Source organism: Schistocerca piceifrons, chromosome 2 (assembly GCF_021461385.2).
Source record: "Schistocerca piceifrons isolate TAMUIC-IGC-003096 chromosome 2, iqSchPice1.1, whole genome shotgun sequence".
In the NCBI taxonomy this organism is placed as follows: domain Eukaryota; kingdom Metazoa; phylum Arthropoda; class Insecta; order Orthoptera; family Acrididae; genus Schistocerca; species Schistocerca piceifrons.
Window position 1 is genome coordinate 308,559,211 of NC_060139.1, and position 21,103 is coordinate 308,580,313.

General features: G+C 40.4%; 1 protein-coding gene across 4 annotated transcripts in view; it reads right to left on the reverse strand.

Annotated features, from left to right (window-relative positions):
* LOC124774962 (reticulocyte-binding protein homolog 2b-like) overlaps window positions 1-21,103 on the reverse strand; it is a 170,571-nt gene that overhangs the window by 113,669 nt on the left and 35,799 nt on the right. For all 4 annotated transcript variants that reach the window (XM_047249686.1, XM_047249685.1, XM_047249687.1 and 1 more), the window contains exons 4-5: window positions 17,694-17,827; window positions 6,267-6,476 (exon numbers count right to left, since the gene is read on the reverse strand). In XM_047249686.1, coding sequence (XP_047105642.1) covers window positions 6,267-6,476; window positions 17,694-17,827 — 344 coding nt within the window. The remainder of the gene's footprint in view (window positions 1-6,266; window positions 6,477-17,693; window positions 17,828-21,103) is intronic.

A 21,103-nucleotide genomic window follows, 5' to 3' on the forward strand; every position in this document is an offset into this window, starting at 1 on the left:
CACTAGCATTAGCAGAAGAGGAAAATGCTGTATCCTAACTCATATGAAAATCGAGCCACATCTCCGCTTTAGATGGTAACTTACTAATTGTTGCCATTCTATTAATTTTAAATATGTACACAGCTAAATTTGATCAGGTTTTTGAATGTCTAATTTTAATTTTAACATTTTAAACAATATTAGTATGATAATGTTCATTCACTATCAAGCAGCCTTCTTGAGCATATTACTATCGCCTCTCTTGCGAGAAGGATTCCACAGAATGAGACGGTATATTGTGTGTGTGTGTGTGTGTGTGTGTGTGTGTGTGTGTGTGTGAAATCATGTTTTTCAATGTTTATTTGTTTAGGTGTCAATATTTCCTGCTGAAGAAGACGTTTTATAAAATTTGAAACCATGGTAGAGGTGTTTTAATAATCCTTCCATTTTGCAACTGACTGGCTCTTTATTATTTCCACAAGACGATTTCATCTTGCTGTTGCTGCCCTAGCCAAGTACAAAATTTCATAATATAACAAATGTAGGGAAACTGTCTGCAGGGAGTGATGAAGTGTTGGTAGACGTCACCTACCTTAAGGTGCAAGGAAGGGTTCAGAAATACCAAGGCATTTGACATCCTTGCAAAAGGGCAAGTCGATAGATATGAAGATAAGTTTAGTGTTATCTATAACAGGCCCAACTTTCCACTCTACGCCAAAATTACGGAGAGGATTTAGAGTGCCTTGCCGACAGAATAAGAGCTGTATTGTGTTGTACATTTGTACTAGGGAAAATAACAAAAGGAATGATGTAGCCTTTAGTGAATCAGAAGCTCATTGTGTAGATATATTTGTTAGTGGGGTTGCCCCATTGGTAGATGCTGAGCTGAAGTGTGCTTTGCCAAGCACACTAAGGGATGCTGTATGACATGCGTTTCTATGCAAGGAATCCAAGCAATTTGTCCAATCTTCCACCATGGTGAACCCTGCTAGATGTGAATTCACTGACAAAGTGCTCTGCTTTTGTTGCACATGTCCAGGTCAAAAGTCTCCTGACTGTTTGGCACCAGCATGTGCCTACTATAGAAAGATCGGACGCGAGAGAGCAAACTGTTGATCTCTGAAGCATTGCTTGGCTAACCTAATATATTTTGGATACCACTGCCCCTCACTCCTCTTCCACAAAGTGAATCCAGTAAGATAGGTAGGACTTGCTCAAGTGTCAAACATAAATTTGCAAAGGGGTGGTAAGTTCCTATGGGACCAAACTGCTGAGGTCATTGGTCCCAATTTGCAAAGTAACATCTACAGTAGACAGTCTACCTTTATCAGTGATACAGGTATATAAATAAGAATTTTGTTAGTGAAATCTACTTGTGGTCAAGAATTAAAACACCTGTGATGTAGATTGAGTAGACTTGGAAGAAAAGTAATTTACTCATTAAGTTCACAATATGCAGAAATGGAAATAGATGGAAGTAAGTACCAGTTCAGATTCGAAGAATGACCAATTTCCAGTGCCATTTTCAACGAATAGTTAACTTCCAAACACAAGAAGTCCAAATTGGTGGAAATGTCCATAATTTAGCCAGTATTCCCACTATAAGGACCAGAGGGAGTACAGACAGAAAGGCCATGTTCCAACTACCCAGTAAACCATGTACCAAAGTGTTGAAGTTAAACAAAACTGAAAAAATACCAGGTGGTACCAGGAAAATCATTTGGATAGAGGTAAGGAAAGATTTGTTAAGAAGAGAGATTTTCTTAGTGGATCCATTAATAAGAAATGAAGTTTTAGAAAGTAAACAGACACACGTGAAGCACAGTTTGTCTTGAATTAGTATGACAGAAGAGATTGCATTTTGTCACTGTGCATAGACGCTTTGGAAGCAGAGATGTTAAATTTCTCCAAGATACCATATTTGCCAACATGTACAAAGTAAATACTGATGAGATAACTGCATACTAAGAAAATGAACAGTCTGAAAGAATAGTTCACATAAATTCTACCCGAGTTACATCACCTATCGAAGCAGAAATTGGAGAGAGACTCTGACACATCTGTTAGGCAGATCAGGGTGTATTGTACCCCTGCTAGCTGAATTTGAGAGTTTCAATGAAGAAAAGAAACGACTTTCAGCAACCTCTTTAACATACAATGAGATTCCTACCCTACAGTCCAGAAACTTTATCACTTACTGTGTCACTTGCAGGCCATGGTAGAGAAAAGTATTTCATATTTGCTAGAAACAAGAGTAATTCAACCTTCTTTCAACCCCTGATCTTCACCCAAGGTGGCTGTCCCAAATAAAACCAATAATGGTGACAAGGTAATCACATTTGTGTAGATATGAGAGTGGTCAATAACATCACGAAACCAGATACTTATCCCCTTCCAAAGATTGATGACACTTTGGATCACCTTAGCAAATGCAAACTCCTCACCACCTTTCATATGTGCTCTTGATACCATCAAATTCCTATAGCTCCGGAAAATCAGGGAAAGGCAACTTTTGTTGTGCCCACTGCCATATAAGGATACCCTTTGGCCTTTGAATCATTCCTTCTACATTCAAAGTTTTGCTGATTTACTTCTGCAATGTTTAAAGCCAACACTGTGTCTGATATACCTGGATGAGATATGACGAAAGAACATGCAGAACGACTGACAAAAGTGCAAACCTCTGAAATTGCGCAATTACAAGCACATTACTAGGCCACACAATTTCAACTGATGTTGTACAATCAGATCCGTGATTAACAGAAGCAGTGAACAATTTTCCAGCACAGACGTACGTTACAGAATTGCAGTCATTTCTTGGATTAATAAATTACTATCATTGTTGTGTCATGGAAAACTATGCAGCCAGCACAAAACTGCTCACAAAATTATTAAAGAAAGGAACTCCTTTTGTCCAGACAGCACACTGTGAGAGAAATTTTTACAAGTTCACCTGTCTTGGCTTATCCATATTTTGTGCTGCCTTTTATTGTGTTGTGTGATGCTAGCAACATAGCTGTCAGCGGTATTTTTAGTCAAATACAAAATTGTGAAGGAAAAGCTATTGATTATGCATCACATCAGCTGAATCTAGCGGAACAAAACCTACAGCGCCACAAAAAGAAACTTCTCGCACTTGCTTCTGACACCTTTTACAATAGCTTTTAATTTTAAAAAATCCCAGAAACAGACTTGTTGACGGACCTTAAAACTTAGTGAATATGACTGGCCAGTTAAAGCAGAATGTAGATACCTTGAATAGGAAAATTAAGATCCTGCAAGTAGACAACATACTTATTAAGTAATTAGAAATGACAAAAGAATCTGATACTGAGTGTAATAAATGGACTACCTCACCACATCTTGTTACAAGAAGAGACATTTTATATAAGAAAATGCCTATTGGGGAATGGATAACAGTGCCCGAGGCTATCTGTAAATTCATTCTGCAACACTGTCATGACAGCATACAGACTTGCCATAATGGGAAAAGCGCTTTGCTAGTGAACATTGCAGCCCATTATTGGTGGCAACAAAAAAAAGGAAGATGATACATTCCAAATTGTCTCCCATGTGCTAAGAGAGCACATGGAGGAAGACCAAATATATCTCTTCAAACACTGCCCAAGATAGCAGGACCTTCTCAAATCTTATCACTCAATATAGTTGGACTGTTCCCTTTAACAGCCCAAAATAAAAGATATGTTTTAAATATCACTGACCATTTCCCTCACTAGCTTATTACGATACCTACTGAAGACACTATTACTGAGACAGTTGCAAAAGCATTCATCAATCATTCAGTAATATCATTTGGAAGTCCAGAGGCTGTTATAACAGACCAAGGAGCAAATTTTATATCCAATCTTGTATTACAGCTATGTTGACTACTTAAAATGAAGTGGACAACTATGCCATTTCACTCTAAGAGCAATGGCTGGGTTGAATACATTCATAAAACAGTTGTTAAAATGTTGTCTTATGATGTGAACAGTTCACACTCAGACTGCAATTGCAACTTGTAATTTTGTCATACACGCCAGGATACGTGAATCAATGGGATGGAGTCCCTTTGAAATTGTTTATGGCCACAAAACACTCTCCCCATTTGAGATAGAGAAGTTACCGTCTGAAATAAATTCCAGCAAAGTGAAGCTATTTGGAAGAGAGGTCAGCAGAACAATGCATCCGTGACACAAGAGGCAACAGTTCCACAGTCACCAAGTAGAAGATTATGTAATGTTAAGCAAACTGCTGTGAAACCGAGCAGCACTAAGAAATTTATGTGCTTCTGGATTTGAACATTTCAGATATTGCATCTAATGTCACCTGTCGATGTCAAGTTACAGCTCCCACATCAGACGACTGTAATTAATTTTGATTGTTTAACCAAGTATAACAATATTCCATCTCCTGTAGTGGTTCCATCAAAACTCAGAAAGACTCATTCCGTGTAAAAGCCAATGCACGCTGAAACTGTTAAACAACTACCAATGAGTTCACATCACTATAATTTATGTCCTGCCCCTACATAAAACTTACAGTCTAGGGAGTGAGGACAAATTCTATCGTCAGTCTTATGTGTGAGCTAGAGTTACTATTTTCTATGCCAATCTGTTGTTTACCCATATTGATGAGTCTGTTGTATGTTCTCAGTTTAACCAGGCTAGAATATTTTGCTTAAATGCTGCCATTTGTGCCATTCTTGTAAAGTTCCCTCTGTGTCTTATAGATTTTTAAAAATGTTAGTTTGATATTACTCCTGCCTGTATAGAACTTCTTGCCCACCAGTTTGTTGCTATGGAGAATACCCTGTCCATTATGGACATTGTACATCATCAAACAATACCAGTCACAAAGCTGCAGCATTTTGCTCGCTGTATGCCACTGTGAATTCTAATGTGACTCTACTTCAACTCCAACTGACTAGTAGGCCCCTGTGCTACTAATGTGTCATTACTTTTACTTTTGTATGTTACACGCTCCCCGTTACCCTAAAATTAAACAGTATTCCTCTATATTTCATTAGCTGCCTCTATTATTGAATAGTTCTGTCATATGTTTGAGACGTTGTCGCAGCACAGTTTTCACCACTGTCTTGTGTAACGAAGTTATGTTCAAAGTTTGTGGAATTTCAAAACTTGTGTTTCAGAAGTGCAGATAAGAAGGCATCCTCATGGAGAAGGCTGCTGTGTTTTTTTGAAGGAATCTGCAGAACAAGATCTCACCCTATGCTGCAACAAATCACCTATTATTCAATCACTACTAAATATGTGCAACCCAACACCACTCAATGTGTCCGGTCTTTTAGTAGACATCGGCGATGCAATTCAGTGTCTTTCGTGGACTCTGTTCCTTCTGGTCAAGTCCTTTTCTGTTTCTTCTGTGATCAAGAAACATCATTCTCTTCTGTTCCGAGCTGTCGTCTAGAGCAGAAGCTAAAGGCTTAGTTCTTTTACCTTTTGAATTTTTCCTTTTCCTTTGACATCACACTGGTACTACTTGAGTTGGAATATCACCTCCCCCCCACAAGTACTATACATTAATTACTCGTCCACGCTGCTTTCCGCTCCCTCCTATACCTCTGTGGGAATGTACAAGTACATGGTTGACTGTAATAAATGTGTCTATATGATAACACTTTGATGAATTCCATGATACTGTTTTGTGGAGTTTAAACAAGCTTCCCTTTACTCACTGATTGTACATACTTTCATAAACCCATTAAAACTGCCAAAACATGGTGATAATAGTAGAGACTTGAACTTTAATAGTACAGGGCTAAAAGTCATATGTTCTTGCTTCCAAGTACTTTCTGTAAACATCAACAAACACTTTCATTGGATCAATCTCCCGTTTTTCACACAAGAATCAGAAAATGAATGACACACAACAAACTGCTAACAATCTTAGAGGACAACTGCATATCCCTCTGATAGTGAGACAAATTGCATCTATATTAAATGGCTGTCCTGCATCATGGTGCACAGTCCCACTTGCAGACTATCCAGTCTGGCACAATCAATCATGAAAGTTCACTTCAGAGAACACTTCATACCACTATGAGATTGATTTTCAGACACAAATAATTTTATATTACTGCAGTTTCATGCAACGATAAGCGGGGATACAATTACATTATCAACAACAGCTATTTTGAGTAACACATCGTTCTGAGACATCTCAACAAAAAAGGAAGTTTGTCACAAAGTGAGGTTACAATAAGTCAACGAGATTATCATTTACAGTAAAATAAATACACAGTTAATACTGACAATGTTAATTACCTTTATGCAAATTTGTAATTCATGTTTTCTACTTTTCACAGGTGCTGGCATTTCTTTGCTATACAAATAACAGCACTGAACACTGACCCATGCTCTGTCATGTGCACCAAAAAATCGCACGTCTGCATTTTCGTCATGAACCCGCAAGACTTTTCCTGGCCAGAAAGGATATCCCTTCAGCTTCGCCCATACAAGTATATGAGGTTTACGCTGTAAGTAAAAATGCACCTTTTAATGGTTTGATTAAAAAGCAATGATTACTGATACCAGCAATATGTAAATAATCAAGGTACAGTACACTGTGCTTTACAACTATTTTGTACAGTTTTTGTTTGATATTAATTGAATATTCTCAATGTGATTAAGTAAGCAGTTATATGCAAAAACAGAAACAAAATAGTTTACATTATTATTCCTAGCTTTTGGCATGGCATGTTAAAATCAAGTAAAATTTACATTTATAATTTAATGGAAGTTGTCAGAAGAAAGAAAATGGGCTATACTTTCTATAACTGGCTCAAAAAATTAAACCAAACCCCCCTGATAGTGAGGCAAATTGTATCTACAAAGTGTACAACTTTGCTTCCGCTGTTTTTTCTCCAACATTTGAGGGATTAATGAAACAAATTGGTTACACATGTATCATTCAAAGTGTTTTCCATTGCTGGCCACTACTTTCTGCCATCTTTCAGGAAGCGTACGAATCCTGCGTCGAAAAAATTGTCCATCTTTTGAAGCAATCCAATTTGTGACATCTTCATGAGATTGGAAATGTTGGTCAGCCAGGCAATGCGCCATTGATCTAAACAGGTGATAATCAGAGGGAGCACTCTCTGGAGAATACGGCGGGAGGGGTAGGGCTCCCCTTTTAATGTTTCCAAGTATGTTTTGAACTCTTTTGCAATGTGGGGTTGAGCGTTGTCGTGCTGCAAAATCACTTTATCGTGCCTCTAACTGTACTGCGGCCATTTGTCTTTTAATGCCCTGCTGAAAAGAATTAATTGCATTGGATAACGAGCATCTGTGATTGTTTCACTTGGTTTTAACACCTCACAGTACACGGTGCCAAGCTGGTCCCATCAAATGCAGAGCACGATCTTGGAACCGTGAATATTCAGTTTGGCCGTCAATGTGGAAGCATGGCCGGAATATCCCCATGATTTTTTGCATTTAGGGTTATCGTAATGAACCCATTTTTCGTCCCCGGTCACAATGCGATGCAGAAATTCCTTCCTTTTTTGCCTCTGAAGCAACTGTTCACAGACAGACAAATGCCGTTCAACATCTCTTGGTTTCAGCTCACATGGGACCCAAGTTCCTTCTTTCTGAGTCATGCTCATAGCCTTGAGACATTTTGAAATGGCTTGCTGTGTCACTCCCACTAATCGTGCCAATTCTTCTTGAGTTTGGCGTAAGTCTTCACTCATCAATGTCTCCAATTCTGCATCCTCAAAATCATTCTCTCTTCCATCACTATGCCAGTCCAAGACGTTAAAATCACCGTTCTTGAAGCGTTGAAATCACACACAACACGTTCTTTCACTAATAGTGTCCTTACCATACGTACTTGAGAGCATTCAATGAGACTCAGCCGCTGTTTCCTTCATACTGAAACAAACCAGCAACACCTCCCACAAATGATGAGAATTAGACTTGTAAACTGACATTTTCAATCAAGAACAACTTTATGATGCAGACACAAATCGACTAATGTTTGACTAAGGTTATGTTGTCTGAGGTCCAAGCTAACTGCCTGACGTCTGCAATCTGTTTCTTTCGACTGCAACTTACAATTGTTGCCACCTATCGCCAAACGGTGGAAGCTAAGTTGTACACCTTGTATATTAAATGGCTGTCCTGGCTCATGGGTCACTTTCAGGTTGCATATCTAACAGCTTCCAGGGGCAACAAAAATCCAATTTTAAATATTTCGTAAAATTACTGACCAAACATAAACATTTAAACTGATGTCACAACTTACTCATTAAGGGGTATAATCGTATATTAAATGTTTAACACAGTAAGACAAAGATCACAGTTAGAAACTGCAGCAAAAGTCACGGTGTGCCAATTACCCACACTATTTTCAAACAGTATTTCAGAACTGCCAAACTAACTTAAAGCACAATTTCAAACCTTATCTTAACTTTTCCTTGCTTACATACTTAATATCAACTATTTAACAAATTAACACATTTGTAAAGTAATCAGACGTTTCAAATTGTTATATACAAGGCACTCTGATGCTTGGGTTGCTGGGGAAATAAGTCGTAAGGCGTGTTGGGGAAATAAGTTGTGTTTTCATTCGGAAATCAGGGAAACCACTGGCACTCAGCTTAAAGTGCATTAGCTACGTAAATCTAGTGGACTTTTGTCTAGGCATAAATATTTTAAACGTTTTTTTTCTAGGTATTACAATTGTATCATGGTAGCACAGCACATAGGATGGAGCTGTAGATGAGATAGTCTCTTACGAAAACTGTGCAATTATCTTTAAAACAGTTGGAAACACACACTGCTGTTGCTTCAATAACCACAACAGAAGTAGGTGAAAAGTAATGAAAAACAGCTTGGATGAAGACAGATCAATTTCAAAGAGCCTACATTATGGTAGGGAGGATAGTTGTGACCCTATTGAATCAGTGCATAAATAAAAGACCATCACCAAATTAGATACTCAAGCACCATCAGTTGTGGTATGATCTTCAGAATTAGAAAAACGCTGTCATTTGTTGCCTGCCTGAACCCCACATACTCACTGAATATAACACTAACAGAAATTCCTGGGTGGAACAATATCTAAAATAAAAGAAAGGCAACCTTCAGAAGACTGATGTCTGGCATGTAGACACATGTAACAGTATGCAATCTTAACTGGCTGTTGAAACACTGGCTCTTGTTCTGGCAGAAAGTACATACATTCACACATGCAACTGCACACACTACCAAGCGCACATTACACTGATAAACAGTTGTCTGGGCTGATGGATATAGGGACATGCTGGGGAAGGATCCACTAGGCAAGGAGAGAGTAGTTGGATAGTATGAGGCAGGAGTGAGCACAAGGAACTCAAAAGCTGCATAACAAGACTAGAGGATTTCTGAGGGGTAGAGCATATAAAAAATATAGAGAGAAGGTTGACACAGGCGGTTGGGTTGGGAGAGAGAAGGTGGAGACAGCGAGGGAGACAAGGAGGGGTGAGGGATGAGTGGAAATGGGGGAGGGAGGGAGGGTGGGAGGGGGAGAGGGGGGGGGAGAGAGAGAGAGAGAGAGAGAGAGAGAGAGAGAGAGAGAGAGAGAGAGAGAGAGAGAATGCCCATATGGTTTTAAAGGGGGTTAAATGTTTCCTAGGTATCTCCGAGACAGTTCTGCTGAGTAATGCAATACATTATCTGGAGGCTACGCTTCCAATGTCAAAATGACACATTCTCATTACCTGCACCTTGACTTGAAAATAAACCTCTCTCTCTCTCTCTCAATCAATATGGCTATATCAAGTATGCCTCGTATCATTGACTACTACTTTTTCACACAGCTGAGTGCTCAAAACTCAACACATTAGCAACGGTCAAAGACACAGTTCATACCAGACCCTACTACCTGGAATTTCTTTTGTTCTATGACTTTTTCATGCATTGTCACGGCCGTCTTCTTAGACGTGGAGGCCAGAGTAACTCCAAGACAGGGGTCCACTGCATGGAGAAAATATTAAGAACAGCTAGTGTAGCCAAATGCAAGCTTTGTACACTCAAGGATCATCATTTGTCACTCCTAAATACGTTGTGCAACACTTCACTTTAACAAAGTGGTATGTTACATTACAGTGGGAGAGAAGGCAGTATACAATTTGGACGGGGGAAGAGTGGTGTGGACAGTGACAGTAGAGAAAAGGGAAAAGGTAAGGTGAGGCAGAGTCACACAGGTTAGTGGAGGTTTAGGTCAGGAAGATTGTGAGAATGCAGGATGTGCAGGAAAGACTATTTTGATCTGCATAGCTCAGAGAAACTTGTACTGGAAGGGAATACCCAAATCGACAACTGATTGGTCAATTTTGCGGCACGGCCAGTTTGACAGTGGCCCCCACATAGAATGCTGCACAGTAATTGGACCATAGCAGCAGTAATTGCACCATAGCAAATATATAAGATGGCTGCTTTCACATGTGGTCCTGCCCTTTATTGGGTAAGAAATGCCTGTGACTGGTCCCCAGTAGCACGTGGTGAGTGTATGCAACAGGTCTTGTACGAGTATCAGGGTCTTCTAAAAGAGAATCCCATTGGGTGCAGGACTGGGAGGATGATTGGAATAGGGATAGACAAGGATATTCTGTAGGTTGAGTGGGTAGTGGAACACACTTTGGGCAATGTTGCCATGAATGTGGTGGGCTTATCCCTCATCTCAGGGCACAACAAGAAGTAACTAAAGCCTTGATTAAGGATATGATTGAACTTTTCAAGGCCAGGGTGATCTTAAGTGATCGGAGGAGTACTGATCAGTGGCTGGTTAACAGGTTTACTGGCGACTGAGGAGATAGCATGGGAGTTCTGTTAATGGATGAGCTGGATAAAATATTGTCTGTTAATAAAGGCTCTGTTAAGGCTATCAGCATATTTCAAAACTCCTACTTTTCACAGCAGATGTTGCATCCATGGGTGGCAAGCTGTAAGGAAGAGATTTTTTGAGGTGAAATAGATGACAGCTGTCAAAGTGGTAGTACTGTTGGTGGTTGGTGTGCTTGATATGAACAGACATATTTCTGGAGCCACATCAGAGGTGGAGATTGACATCAAGAAACATGGATCACTGAACTGAGACGTACCAGTTGAAGCAAATTTTGGAGTAGTTGTTGAGCTTATGGAGGAAAGAACAAATGATGTCCTCGCCATGAGTCCAGATCATGAAAACATCGTCAATGAATCTGAACCAGACAAGCAGTTTTAGGTGTTGACTGGATAGGAAAGTTCACTTCAGGTGGCCCATAAGTAAGCTGGCATAAGATGGTACCAAGTGAGTCCTATGGCAGTCCCATTGAATTGTTTATACAGAGTCCATCAGAAAAATGTATACAATCTTTGTCAGGCTCTAATGAGATATCGACATTGTCATTCGATTTTAGTTCTGAGTGTGTTGTAGTACAGTCTTAGGCTCAACAGATGTTACTACTTTCATCTTGGTATTGAGAAAACAAGATAGGTGGAGCATGCTTGACATTCGAGCAACGAAAATGTATTGTGAAGTGGTTTTTAAAGTTCGATAATTCCGTTGAAGTGCAATGTCAGTGGAGGTGGGGGTTTGAAACAGAACCGCCAACCTGCCTAACAATTAAACCCAACATTGACAAGTTTGAATTGCACAGAATGATTTGTGATATTCACAAAGGAAGATCAGGAAGACAGCATACATCTAAAAGTCCTGCTTCACCGGCTCTCATGTTGGAAACGTTTGTTAATTCTCCACAGAAGTCTGCTATGCAATATGCACATGAAGTGGGGGTTAGCAGTACAAGTGTACGAAGAATTCTGAAAGCCGCAAAGTGGAAAGTTTACATTCCATGATTATCGTGCGAGATTAATGATGACAATCCTGATCGCCTAATGCGATTTTGTGAATGGTATCTGCAAATGGTAACTGATGACGAACAATTTGTGATGAAGATAATGTGGAGTGACGAGGCACAATTTAAACTTAATGGATATGTGAATCGGCATAATGGTATGTACTGGGCACCAGAAAATCTGCATGTTTATGTGGATGTTTTCTCTTTGATACTACTGTCACTGGAGAAGTGTAACTGGAAATGTAACACACGTCAATTTTTCTAGGTATATGTGTGCTTTATGGAGCTGATGAAGATGTCTTCTACCATCGGGATGGGGTACCACCACACTATCACCTAACTGTATGAGCTTTCCTGGATGACAATTTTCCGGGGCACTGGATGGCATGAAGAGGGCCCATAGAGTTCCCTCCACAATCACCAGATCTAACACCTACAGACTTTTACTTTTGAGGAACTGTGAAAGATAATGTCTATCGACATAACCCATGCACGCTGGAGGAACTTCGCCAGGAGATTAGAGCAACATGTGCAGCGGTCTCCACTGTAACACTGACTGACATAGTTGCGGTGACCGTACATCGTTCTGTTATGTGTACAGCCACCAATAGTGAACATTTTGAAGATTTAAAGTAACCAAGTGCTAAGCTGAAGGTTGTACAACAAATGTGACCAATTATTAAATGTAAAATAAACACATAAGTTACACTTTTCATTCCTTAAAGTGTGTATACATTTTCCTGGTGGACTCTGTAGATTTGGTCTTCAAAGGTGAAATAATTATGGATCAGGATATGGTTGGCTAAGAGGATAGGGTAGTGGATTTGGTATCAGGATGATGCTGGGAAGGTGGTATTCCATGCTTGCAAGGCCACGGGCATGAGGGATGTTGGTGTATATGGACGCCAAAACTACAGTTGCCAACAAGGAATTTGGTGGTAACATGACAGGAACTGTGGAGAGGTGGTGAAGGAAGTAAGTATTGTTTTGGATGTGAGGTTATGGACATTTGTTTGGAGGTGTTGGTGACAAAGGCAGAGGTTCATTCCATGGGAGCACTGTACCCAGCCACAATGGGATAACTGTAGTTTGTGTCGGTCAACAAAGGCAAAGGTTCATTCTGTGGGAGCATTGTACCCAGCCACAGAGGGATAACTTGTAGATAGATCTGTGTGTTTGGGTTTGTGGAGAAGGTAAAAGGTAGAAGATGGGGTGGGGGGGGGGGGGGGGAGTTGCAGGAGTGAAGGAGGAGATGGTTTCAAGTATCAAGTTTTGGGATGGATTTAAGGCATTGGGGAGCTGCTGAAGGTCATACGGGACTTCTGGGATGGAATCATGGTCATGTAGTAAAGCTGGCAGAGAGCTTCAGTCACACAGTCATGATTCATGAGCACAGAGCTGGAGCTTCTGTCCACAGGAACGATGATAAGGTTTGGATTGTCTGCAGGTTACAGATAGTTATGTGTTCCGTAGGAGTGATGATGTGCTCACTGGGGAGGAGTTTAGGAAAGGAAGGTGAGGCCAGACTAGAAATGAGGAATTCTTGAAAAATTACCAAGGGATGACTGGGTGGAAGGGGAGGAGGATTACTGTTGGAGAGAGGTTGATACTGTTTTAAACATGGTTCTATATGGAGTTCTATGTGTCAGTTGTCAGTGTGGTGAAGAAAGGTTTCCACTAGAGAGAACATGTATGGGAAGAAGTTCCTTTGCAGCTGCTGCATGGCTGAACCCAGGTTTTGGGCTACAGGTTAGGCCTTTGGAGAGCACACCCTCCCCCATGCAGGTTCTTGGTTCTCTCTCTCTCTCTCTCTCTCTCTCTCTCCCTCTCTCCCTCTTACTCCTTCTTCTCTCCCTCTTTTCCTGCCCCTATCCCCTTCTCCCTCCCCCCTCCTTTCTCACCCCTCTCCCTCCTCTCTCCCACCCCATCTTCACCTTCTCTCATCCAACCCCCAACATCCTCCTCCCCTAGGCTCTATGGAAGGGTCTGCTTGGTATGGAATAGGTGGCAGCTGTTAAAGTGGAAGTGTTGCTGGTGACTGTTAGTGGAATCACTGATTCAGCCATTTTTGAGGTAGAGGTCAACATTGAGGAAGGTGGCTTGTTGGGTCAAGTGGGACCAGGTGAAGTGAATAGGGGAGAAGTTTCTGGACGAATGTGGATAGGGTGGTTGGAATAATTTATATTGGAGGGTAGGTTGTGGGTAATACACTGAAGGTGAGAGTGTATGAGAGCAAAGATTCTCTCAATGGGGCACAGTAACCAGCCACAATGGGGCATCCAGGGAGGTTGGGTTTAGGGACTTTAGAAAGCATGCGGAAGGTAGGAGCGTGGAGAGCGGTTGGGGTAAGGAGAGAGATGGACTCCCAGGAGAGGTTCTGGAATGGGCCTAAGGATCTGAGGAGAGACTGGAGATCCTGCTAGATTTCTAAAATGGGGTCACTATGGCAGGGTTTATAGGTGGACAAATGTGACAGCTGGTGGAGTCCTTCCACCAGGTAATCCTTGCAGTTAAAAACACCTACTGTGGAGCCTTTGTCAGCAGCTAGGATTATAAGGTCGAAATCAGTTTTTAGGTGGTGGACTGCGGTTCTTTCTGCGGATGTAAGGTTAGTTTGCATGTTGAGGGATACCAACCATTTCCTCCACTAACTCTCTACAGTTCCTGTTCCTTTACCACATCACGTCACTATTGATGTCACCTCTCATTACACGAACATCCTTAATTCCTATGGCCTTACCACGACTGAACACTACCTTTCCCAATACCCAACAGATTCCAAACCACCAATCTCCTTTCTAGTCACCATGAGCAACCATATCATAGCCCCCAATTACTTCTTTGAAGACATTACTTACAAAAAATCCAGGTTACGGCTAGGCACCCACATATCACCATTCCATGCTAACCTATTCATGGGCCAATTAGAGGAATCCTTCCTGAACACCTAGAATTGCAATCCCCTAACCTGGTTCAGATTCATTGTCAATATCTTGATAATCTGGATCAAGGATGAGTACTCCCCACCCATATTCCTCCAGAACCTCAACACCTCCTCCACTCACTTCACCTGATCCCACTCAACCCAACAAGCCACCTTCCTTGGTACTGACCTGCACCTCAAAGACATCTACATCAGTATCTCTGTCCATATCAAACCAACCAACCACCAGCAATACCTCCACTTCGACAGTTGCCACCCATTCCATACCGAGAAATCCCTTCCATAGAGACTATCCACACATGGCTGTCACCTCTGTAGAGACAAGTGATCCCTCTCAAAATATACAGAGAATCTCACTGAGGTCTTCACAGACTAACTACCCTCCCAAGCTTGTACTGAAACAAATCTTCCATGCTTTATCTCTCCAGTCACCCACCAACTCGCAAAGTCCCACTGTCCGGCCACAGAGGAGCATTCCCATCGTGACTCGGTACCTCCCAAGAATGGAGCAACTGAATCAAATTCTCCACCAGGGTTTTGACTACCTCTCATCATGCCCTGAAACAAGGACTATCCCACTCACTATCCTTCCCACCCCTCCCACTCCTGGCATTCTGCCACTCACTGAACCTACACAATATCCTTGTCCATCCCTACGCAATCCCTGCTCCCAACCCCTTACCTCATGGCTCATATCCCTGTAATAGACACATAGGCAAGCCTATCCTGTACCTCCTCCCACCACTATCTACTCCGCTCCAAACACAAGCATCACCTATCCCAACAAAGGCATGCCCCCTGTGAAATCAGTCACATGATCTACAAGCTAAGCTGCAACCATATACTGTATTCTACATGGGCATCACAACCAATAAGCTGTCTGTCCATATTCATATGAATGGCCACTGACAAACTGTGGCCAAGAAACACCTGGACTATGCCGTTGCCGAGCAGGCTGCCCAACACGACGTTTTTCATTTCAATGACTGTGTCATAGCCTTTGCCATCTAGATCCTTCTCAACAACACCAGCTTTTCTGAACTGCGCAGGTCGTAACCCTCCCTGCTACATATCCTATGTTCCTGTAACCCTCCTGCCTCAGTTTTTGTTAGTCACTGTCCTTACCCATCTAGCCACTTCCCTGTTCCCATTTCACCAATACTCAGACCTCTATTCCACCAATGCACCCTCAGTCCTTTTACTTCCTCTTTTTCGCTACCCACCCCACCCTCCCACCATTCATCTAACCTCCCAAGTGCACCTAGCTGCCTACCCTCCTCTACCTCATCCCCATACGCTTCCACACCTCTCACTCCTATCCTGCTATCCATCCCTATCCCCGCCCCAGCCTCTTCCTTACTGCCACCATCCAGTTGCCTTTTGCAGCATGCTCTGCTGCTCACAGTCTGGCTTCAATAGCCAGAGACTGTGGTCATGTGTTTGTGAGTTGCATTAGAGTGTGTGTGTGTGGGGGGGGGGGGGTCTATTTTTGATGGAGGCCTTGTTGGCCAAAAGCTCACTTTCTGACAATCTTTATGTTGTGCCTATCTGTGACAGCATCTCTGATATATGGTGAGAAACAACTACCCTTTTCATAATGTTGTTACATAATACATATGTGAAATTTATTACATTTTATTGTGATTATATTTGTGTATTATATGCCATAAAAATTAATTTCTTTTCTTTAGATTATGTTAGATTCTTCATTTATTGCAACTAAGTCTCCCTTAAACCACCCTCAAAATTATTGTCAGATGTTAGATCCTTCATTTATTGCAACTAAGTCTCCCTTAAACCCCCCTCAAAATTATTGTCAGATGTTTGTCATCTCCCTTAAAACCATAATCAAATGTAGGTCATCCTATTGTACACAGAATGTGAATGCACAGAATTAGAGCAGGCTACAATACTGAAGTTCATAATACACTGAATACAAGCTACCAAAGTAAGCTTTTGGATTCCACTTTCAATGTGACAGTACAATGTCTTTTTAGTGAAGGCAGTAGCACTCAGTGCTGTATAAGATCCTGAGTATGAAAATTTAAGGAAGACTTTCATCTGAGTCAGTCCAAGGGACGTAAAATATTTCATTAACTGGTTATTCAGTCAGGTGACTCATAAAATTTCACTTTTATGAGTGTTTGTTTTCAGTGATAGCATGTAGTTACATGACAACATGTTTTCTATAAGCCACATGCTGATGTTACTACTCTTTACTGAAAGAAGGAAAGAGACCAAATGTTGAAAAGCTATTGGCAGAAAGCCTGCTCTTCTTGTGGAAAGGTGGATTATTAAACCTATTGTTCCCATCAAGAGTGTCTTGCATTCTCCTTACTGCATACGATAATGTAGAATGACTTTAAATATTGTTCACAACATTGGCACACAATCTGGTGATCTGGAACTTATACACTATGTATCTGCCTCTTGCCGGCCAACTCCTGTTGATAAAAGTTTCCTTAATCACCAGCCTTTCCATTGGATAAAGCTGTCAAAAGTGCTGGTAGGCATCAGGGATTTTCTTATGTGGACTCGACTAATCTAATCTAATCTAGTACTGAAGAATAAATGTATTAAAATGAATGGAGTTATTAGCAAACAAGTAGTAAATTTGAAATGTCCTGCATGACACAATAGTTTTTCTTGCATGTCATTGTTTATGTTATCACATCTCCTGTAGGTGGGTCTTATCCACGCAGGGATTATTATGAGAAAGTAAGGAGTATGTGTATCAAGTTTGGTTGAAATCGGTTGAGTGGTTTAGGAGATGTGGGAAAAACACACACACACACACACACACACACACACACACACACACACACACACACATTTTATAATAAGACAGATATTTATAATACATATTACATTTTTCTCAGAATGAAATGCCTGCTCAGAATAAAAATTCTGCCAAAAGATACTTACACATGCCTCTATAAACCATGTATCTTTCAATGTGTTGGCATTATAATAGCAATCTGGACATATTTCAATTTCTGCCATCTCTTGTTTACAAACTTTAAGTATATACTTTGCTGAAGATGTTAGCTTGGTATGCTCTGCAACAAAAACAAAATATTTGCCATTGTATGCTGATCTTTACTTGCATAATGTTTTCATAACAATAGGAACTTTAAAAATATGGGAAACAATAAATGAATTTTAAACATTCACATTAAAGAAGAATATTTAGAGGGTGCTTTTGGAAGTAGCCACACATTCTCTCTTTTTTTTTAAAAAAAAAAAAAAAAAAGAAAACAACCAAAACAAATCAGAGAAAAGGAAAATCTCAGTATTGAAAAGGAATAGAAAGCAAACACATTCAGTGTCCTTTGACACGAAAAAGTCAGACAACTCCATGATTCTGTGTGAGAGGTGCCATGCTCCAGTAAGAATCACAAGTCATTTCATAAAGAAATAACTGTGCAGTAGATGACTTCTCTTTGACAATAACAAAAAAACAGGTATGATGTCTCAGTGGCTACAGTTTCAAACACGAACTTCTGCTGACAAAGTTACGGCTACAGAGTATTCTATTGAGAACAATCAGTTGCACAACTGGAGAGGGAGAAAAACCCTCATATATGCATTCGAAAACACTGACAGATAAAAAGTTTGTATTAAAATGAGGTATTTCTGTACAATTATTAGCAAATTAGTAATATCCTAACAATACGAAATCAAAACCTCACAGTAAAACGTTCTCTATTCACATAGGTGGAACAGTTATGATATCAAAGTATAAATAGCCTATACATATACCAAGAAGAGATGAAACTGAGATAATATTTACTGTAAGAAATAAGATTACTGAGAAATCTTGTACCTTGACGAAAAATAGAAGAAAATTAAATGTAAAAGCTCTTAAAGCACATGATGAATCAAATGGTGAATCAAAAATTATTCATATCTAAATCTTACATATTTATTTAATTTAATTGCTGCAGTAGTGCGGTCCTGATCAGTAACGCAATGAGTAAGAAAGCATTTCTCCTACACTCCTCTGTGGGTCTTAAGCATCTCAAAAAATCTTCAGAAACAGCCCAAATCCACAGGCAGAAAAGAAACTTCACAGAAATTATTCTTTTGTATACTGATAATGCAGTATTTGTCGCACATGTTGTTTCTGGAGACTGAGTGAGGTTTTGTCTTGTTTTTTATCTTTACTCAGTATATTTTCAGCAATACACTGCAAGTTTCTTCAATAAATATGCAATGGATACACTGAAGAAACTCCCACATTATTGTGATAAGAACTATTTACTACACAATCAATTACATTGTGACTTGAACAGCATATACTTTCAATGAATTTTTAACTCGCATTGCAAAGATGGGCTTCTATTAACCAGCAGCTACAGATGGAAACACACAAAGAAATAAAGTTCTTAACTTTCAGAAGCAGAGCCTTCTTACTCTGGTGGACAGGAGAAGAAGGTTCGATAAACCGAGAATGGTAAAATTCAGTGATACATGAAAAGTAAAGAAATGTCACCCACGAACCTGGTCACAGGAAATGTACCGATAGGGTGAGAAAAAAAAGGAATTGCTGGTATCAGAGATTTGAAAGCTAAAAAACGTAGAAACCAACTAAAAGTTCTACGTACTTCCTTCTGCTCTCACTTGCTGACTAGATTTTCTCATTCTACATACTTTCAGTTCTATGATCTCCCCCCCCCCCCCCCTCTCTCTCTCTCTCTCTCTCTCTCTCTCTCTCTCTCTCTCTCTGTCTGTCTGTCTGTCTGTCTGTCTGTCTCTCTCTCTCTCTCTCTCTCTCTCTCTCTCTCACAAACACACACACACACACACACACACATTTGTATGTGTAGTCATCAAAAACAGCCTGAAATGTTTGTAAGGACATTGCAGCACAGGTTGTGCTCAGAAATAATTGTCATGAAAAAGAATTTGGTATGTTGCGCCTTTTGTGAATTATTCAGTACTTAAGTTAGCCAAACACGTCATTGCACATGCAAACTCAAGCACTTGCACACGCTAAAATGCACTAAAGCATGGACAGCTGTGGGTCCATGAGTTACTACTTGTTCAACTGGCCATGACCAGTTAAAATGTGCCTTTTCAGAAGTGATAAAGTTAAGCTAGGTGAACAAAAACTATGTTTGTTCAGTTTGAGGAAACCAAACAAAGAACAATTTTGGCGACACTGTCTCTGGCAGTCTGCTTGAATTTTTGTGTGCAACAATCTGACTGGCTAACGTCAATAGCAAATAACTCTGAAATGGTGCAACATATCAATTTTTATTCCTCAGCACAACCTCCCTGCAACACCCTTACAAGCTTTTCAGACTCTTTCTGAACTCCCTGTATATAAAGGCTGGATGCTATCTGTACTGAAAAAGCCGAAAATATCTGAAGGTTAATTCTTTAGACTTTTTCCCCCACCAATTATGTCACAGTTATTGAATTTACAGTTTTTTGGGAAAAAGTCTAAAACTCAAAATTTATTTTTACAATACCTTTGATTTTCCTTATTCCATTGTCTTAGGGGTGGGAGGTAGGGTGCAATGAGGCAGCAATGAAGCATCCTGCCAACAAGTTATTTCTGGGAGTTTATTTGTCACAGCTGCCTGTCTCATTAACCACAGTGTTTCAAGATAATGATATCTTGATATTTCCTGGCAGATTAAAGTTAAGGACTTGAATCTGGGAGCTTTGCCTTTTGTGAGAGAGTGCCCTAGTGACTCAGCTATTCAAGCATGACTCACAACCCACACTCACAGCTTTTATTCTGCTAGCACCTCATTTCCTACCTTCCATACTTCACAGAAGCTCACCTGCAAACTTTGCAGGATAAGCACACATGGAAGAAAGAATAATGTGGAGACTTAGCTTGGCCAAAGTTTGGTGGACTATTTGCAGAATTTCTCATCATCATTGAGGACTGACATGTGTTATACAAACTTATGTGCAGTTTATGGGCACAGTGTTTCTGGTATGCAACTTGTGTGGGCTGCTGGCTGCTGCTCACTGCTGCCAGCTGTCCCACATTGTGGTGGCAGAGGGAGCCTCTGGAGTCGTGGCTCAGTGAGCTTGCACCACTGGGTCCACTGGATCCCACATGACCCCTACCAGCAACTAACAGAAACTTGCAATTCCATTGCCAACTGTGACACACGTGGGGTGGTATCGATAAATGATACCATACTTGATTACTTTTGATGTAATTGTATTCCTTGTTTTTAAAGTTGTATCGGGGCTAATGAGCTGAAGTATATGTTCTTACTGGCAATATATTAGTCAATTCGTTGTAATATAATTGATAAACTAACAAACCTACTTCTGGAACACATCGTGTGTGCACTGGGGGAGGGACA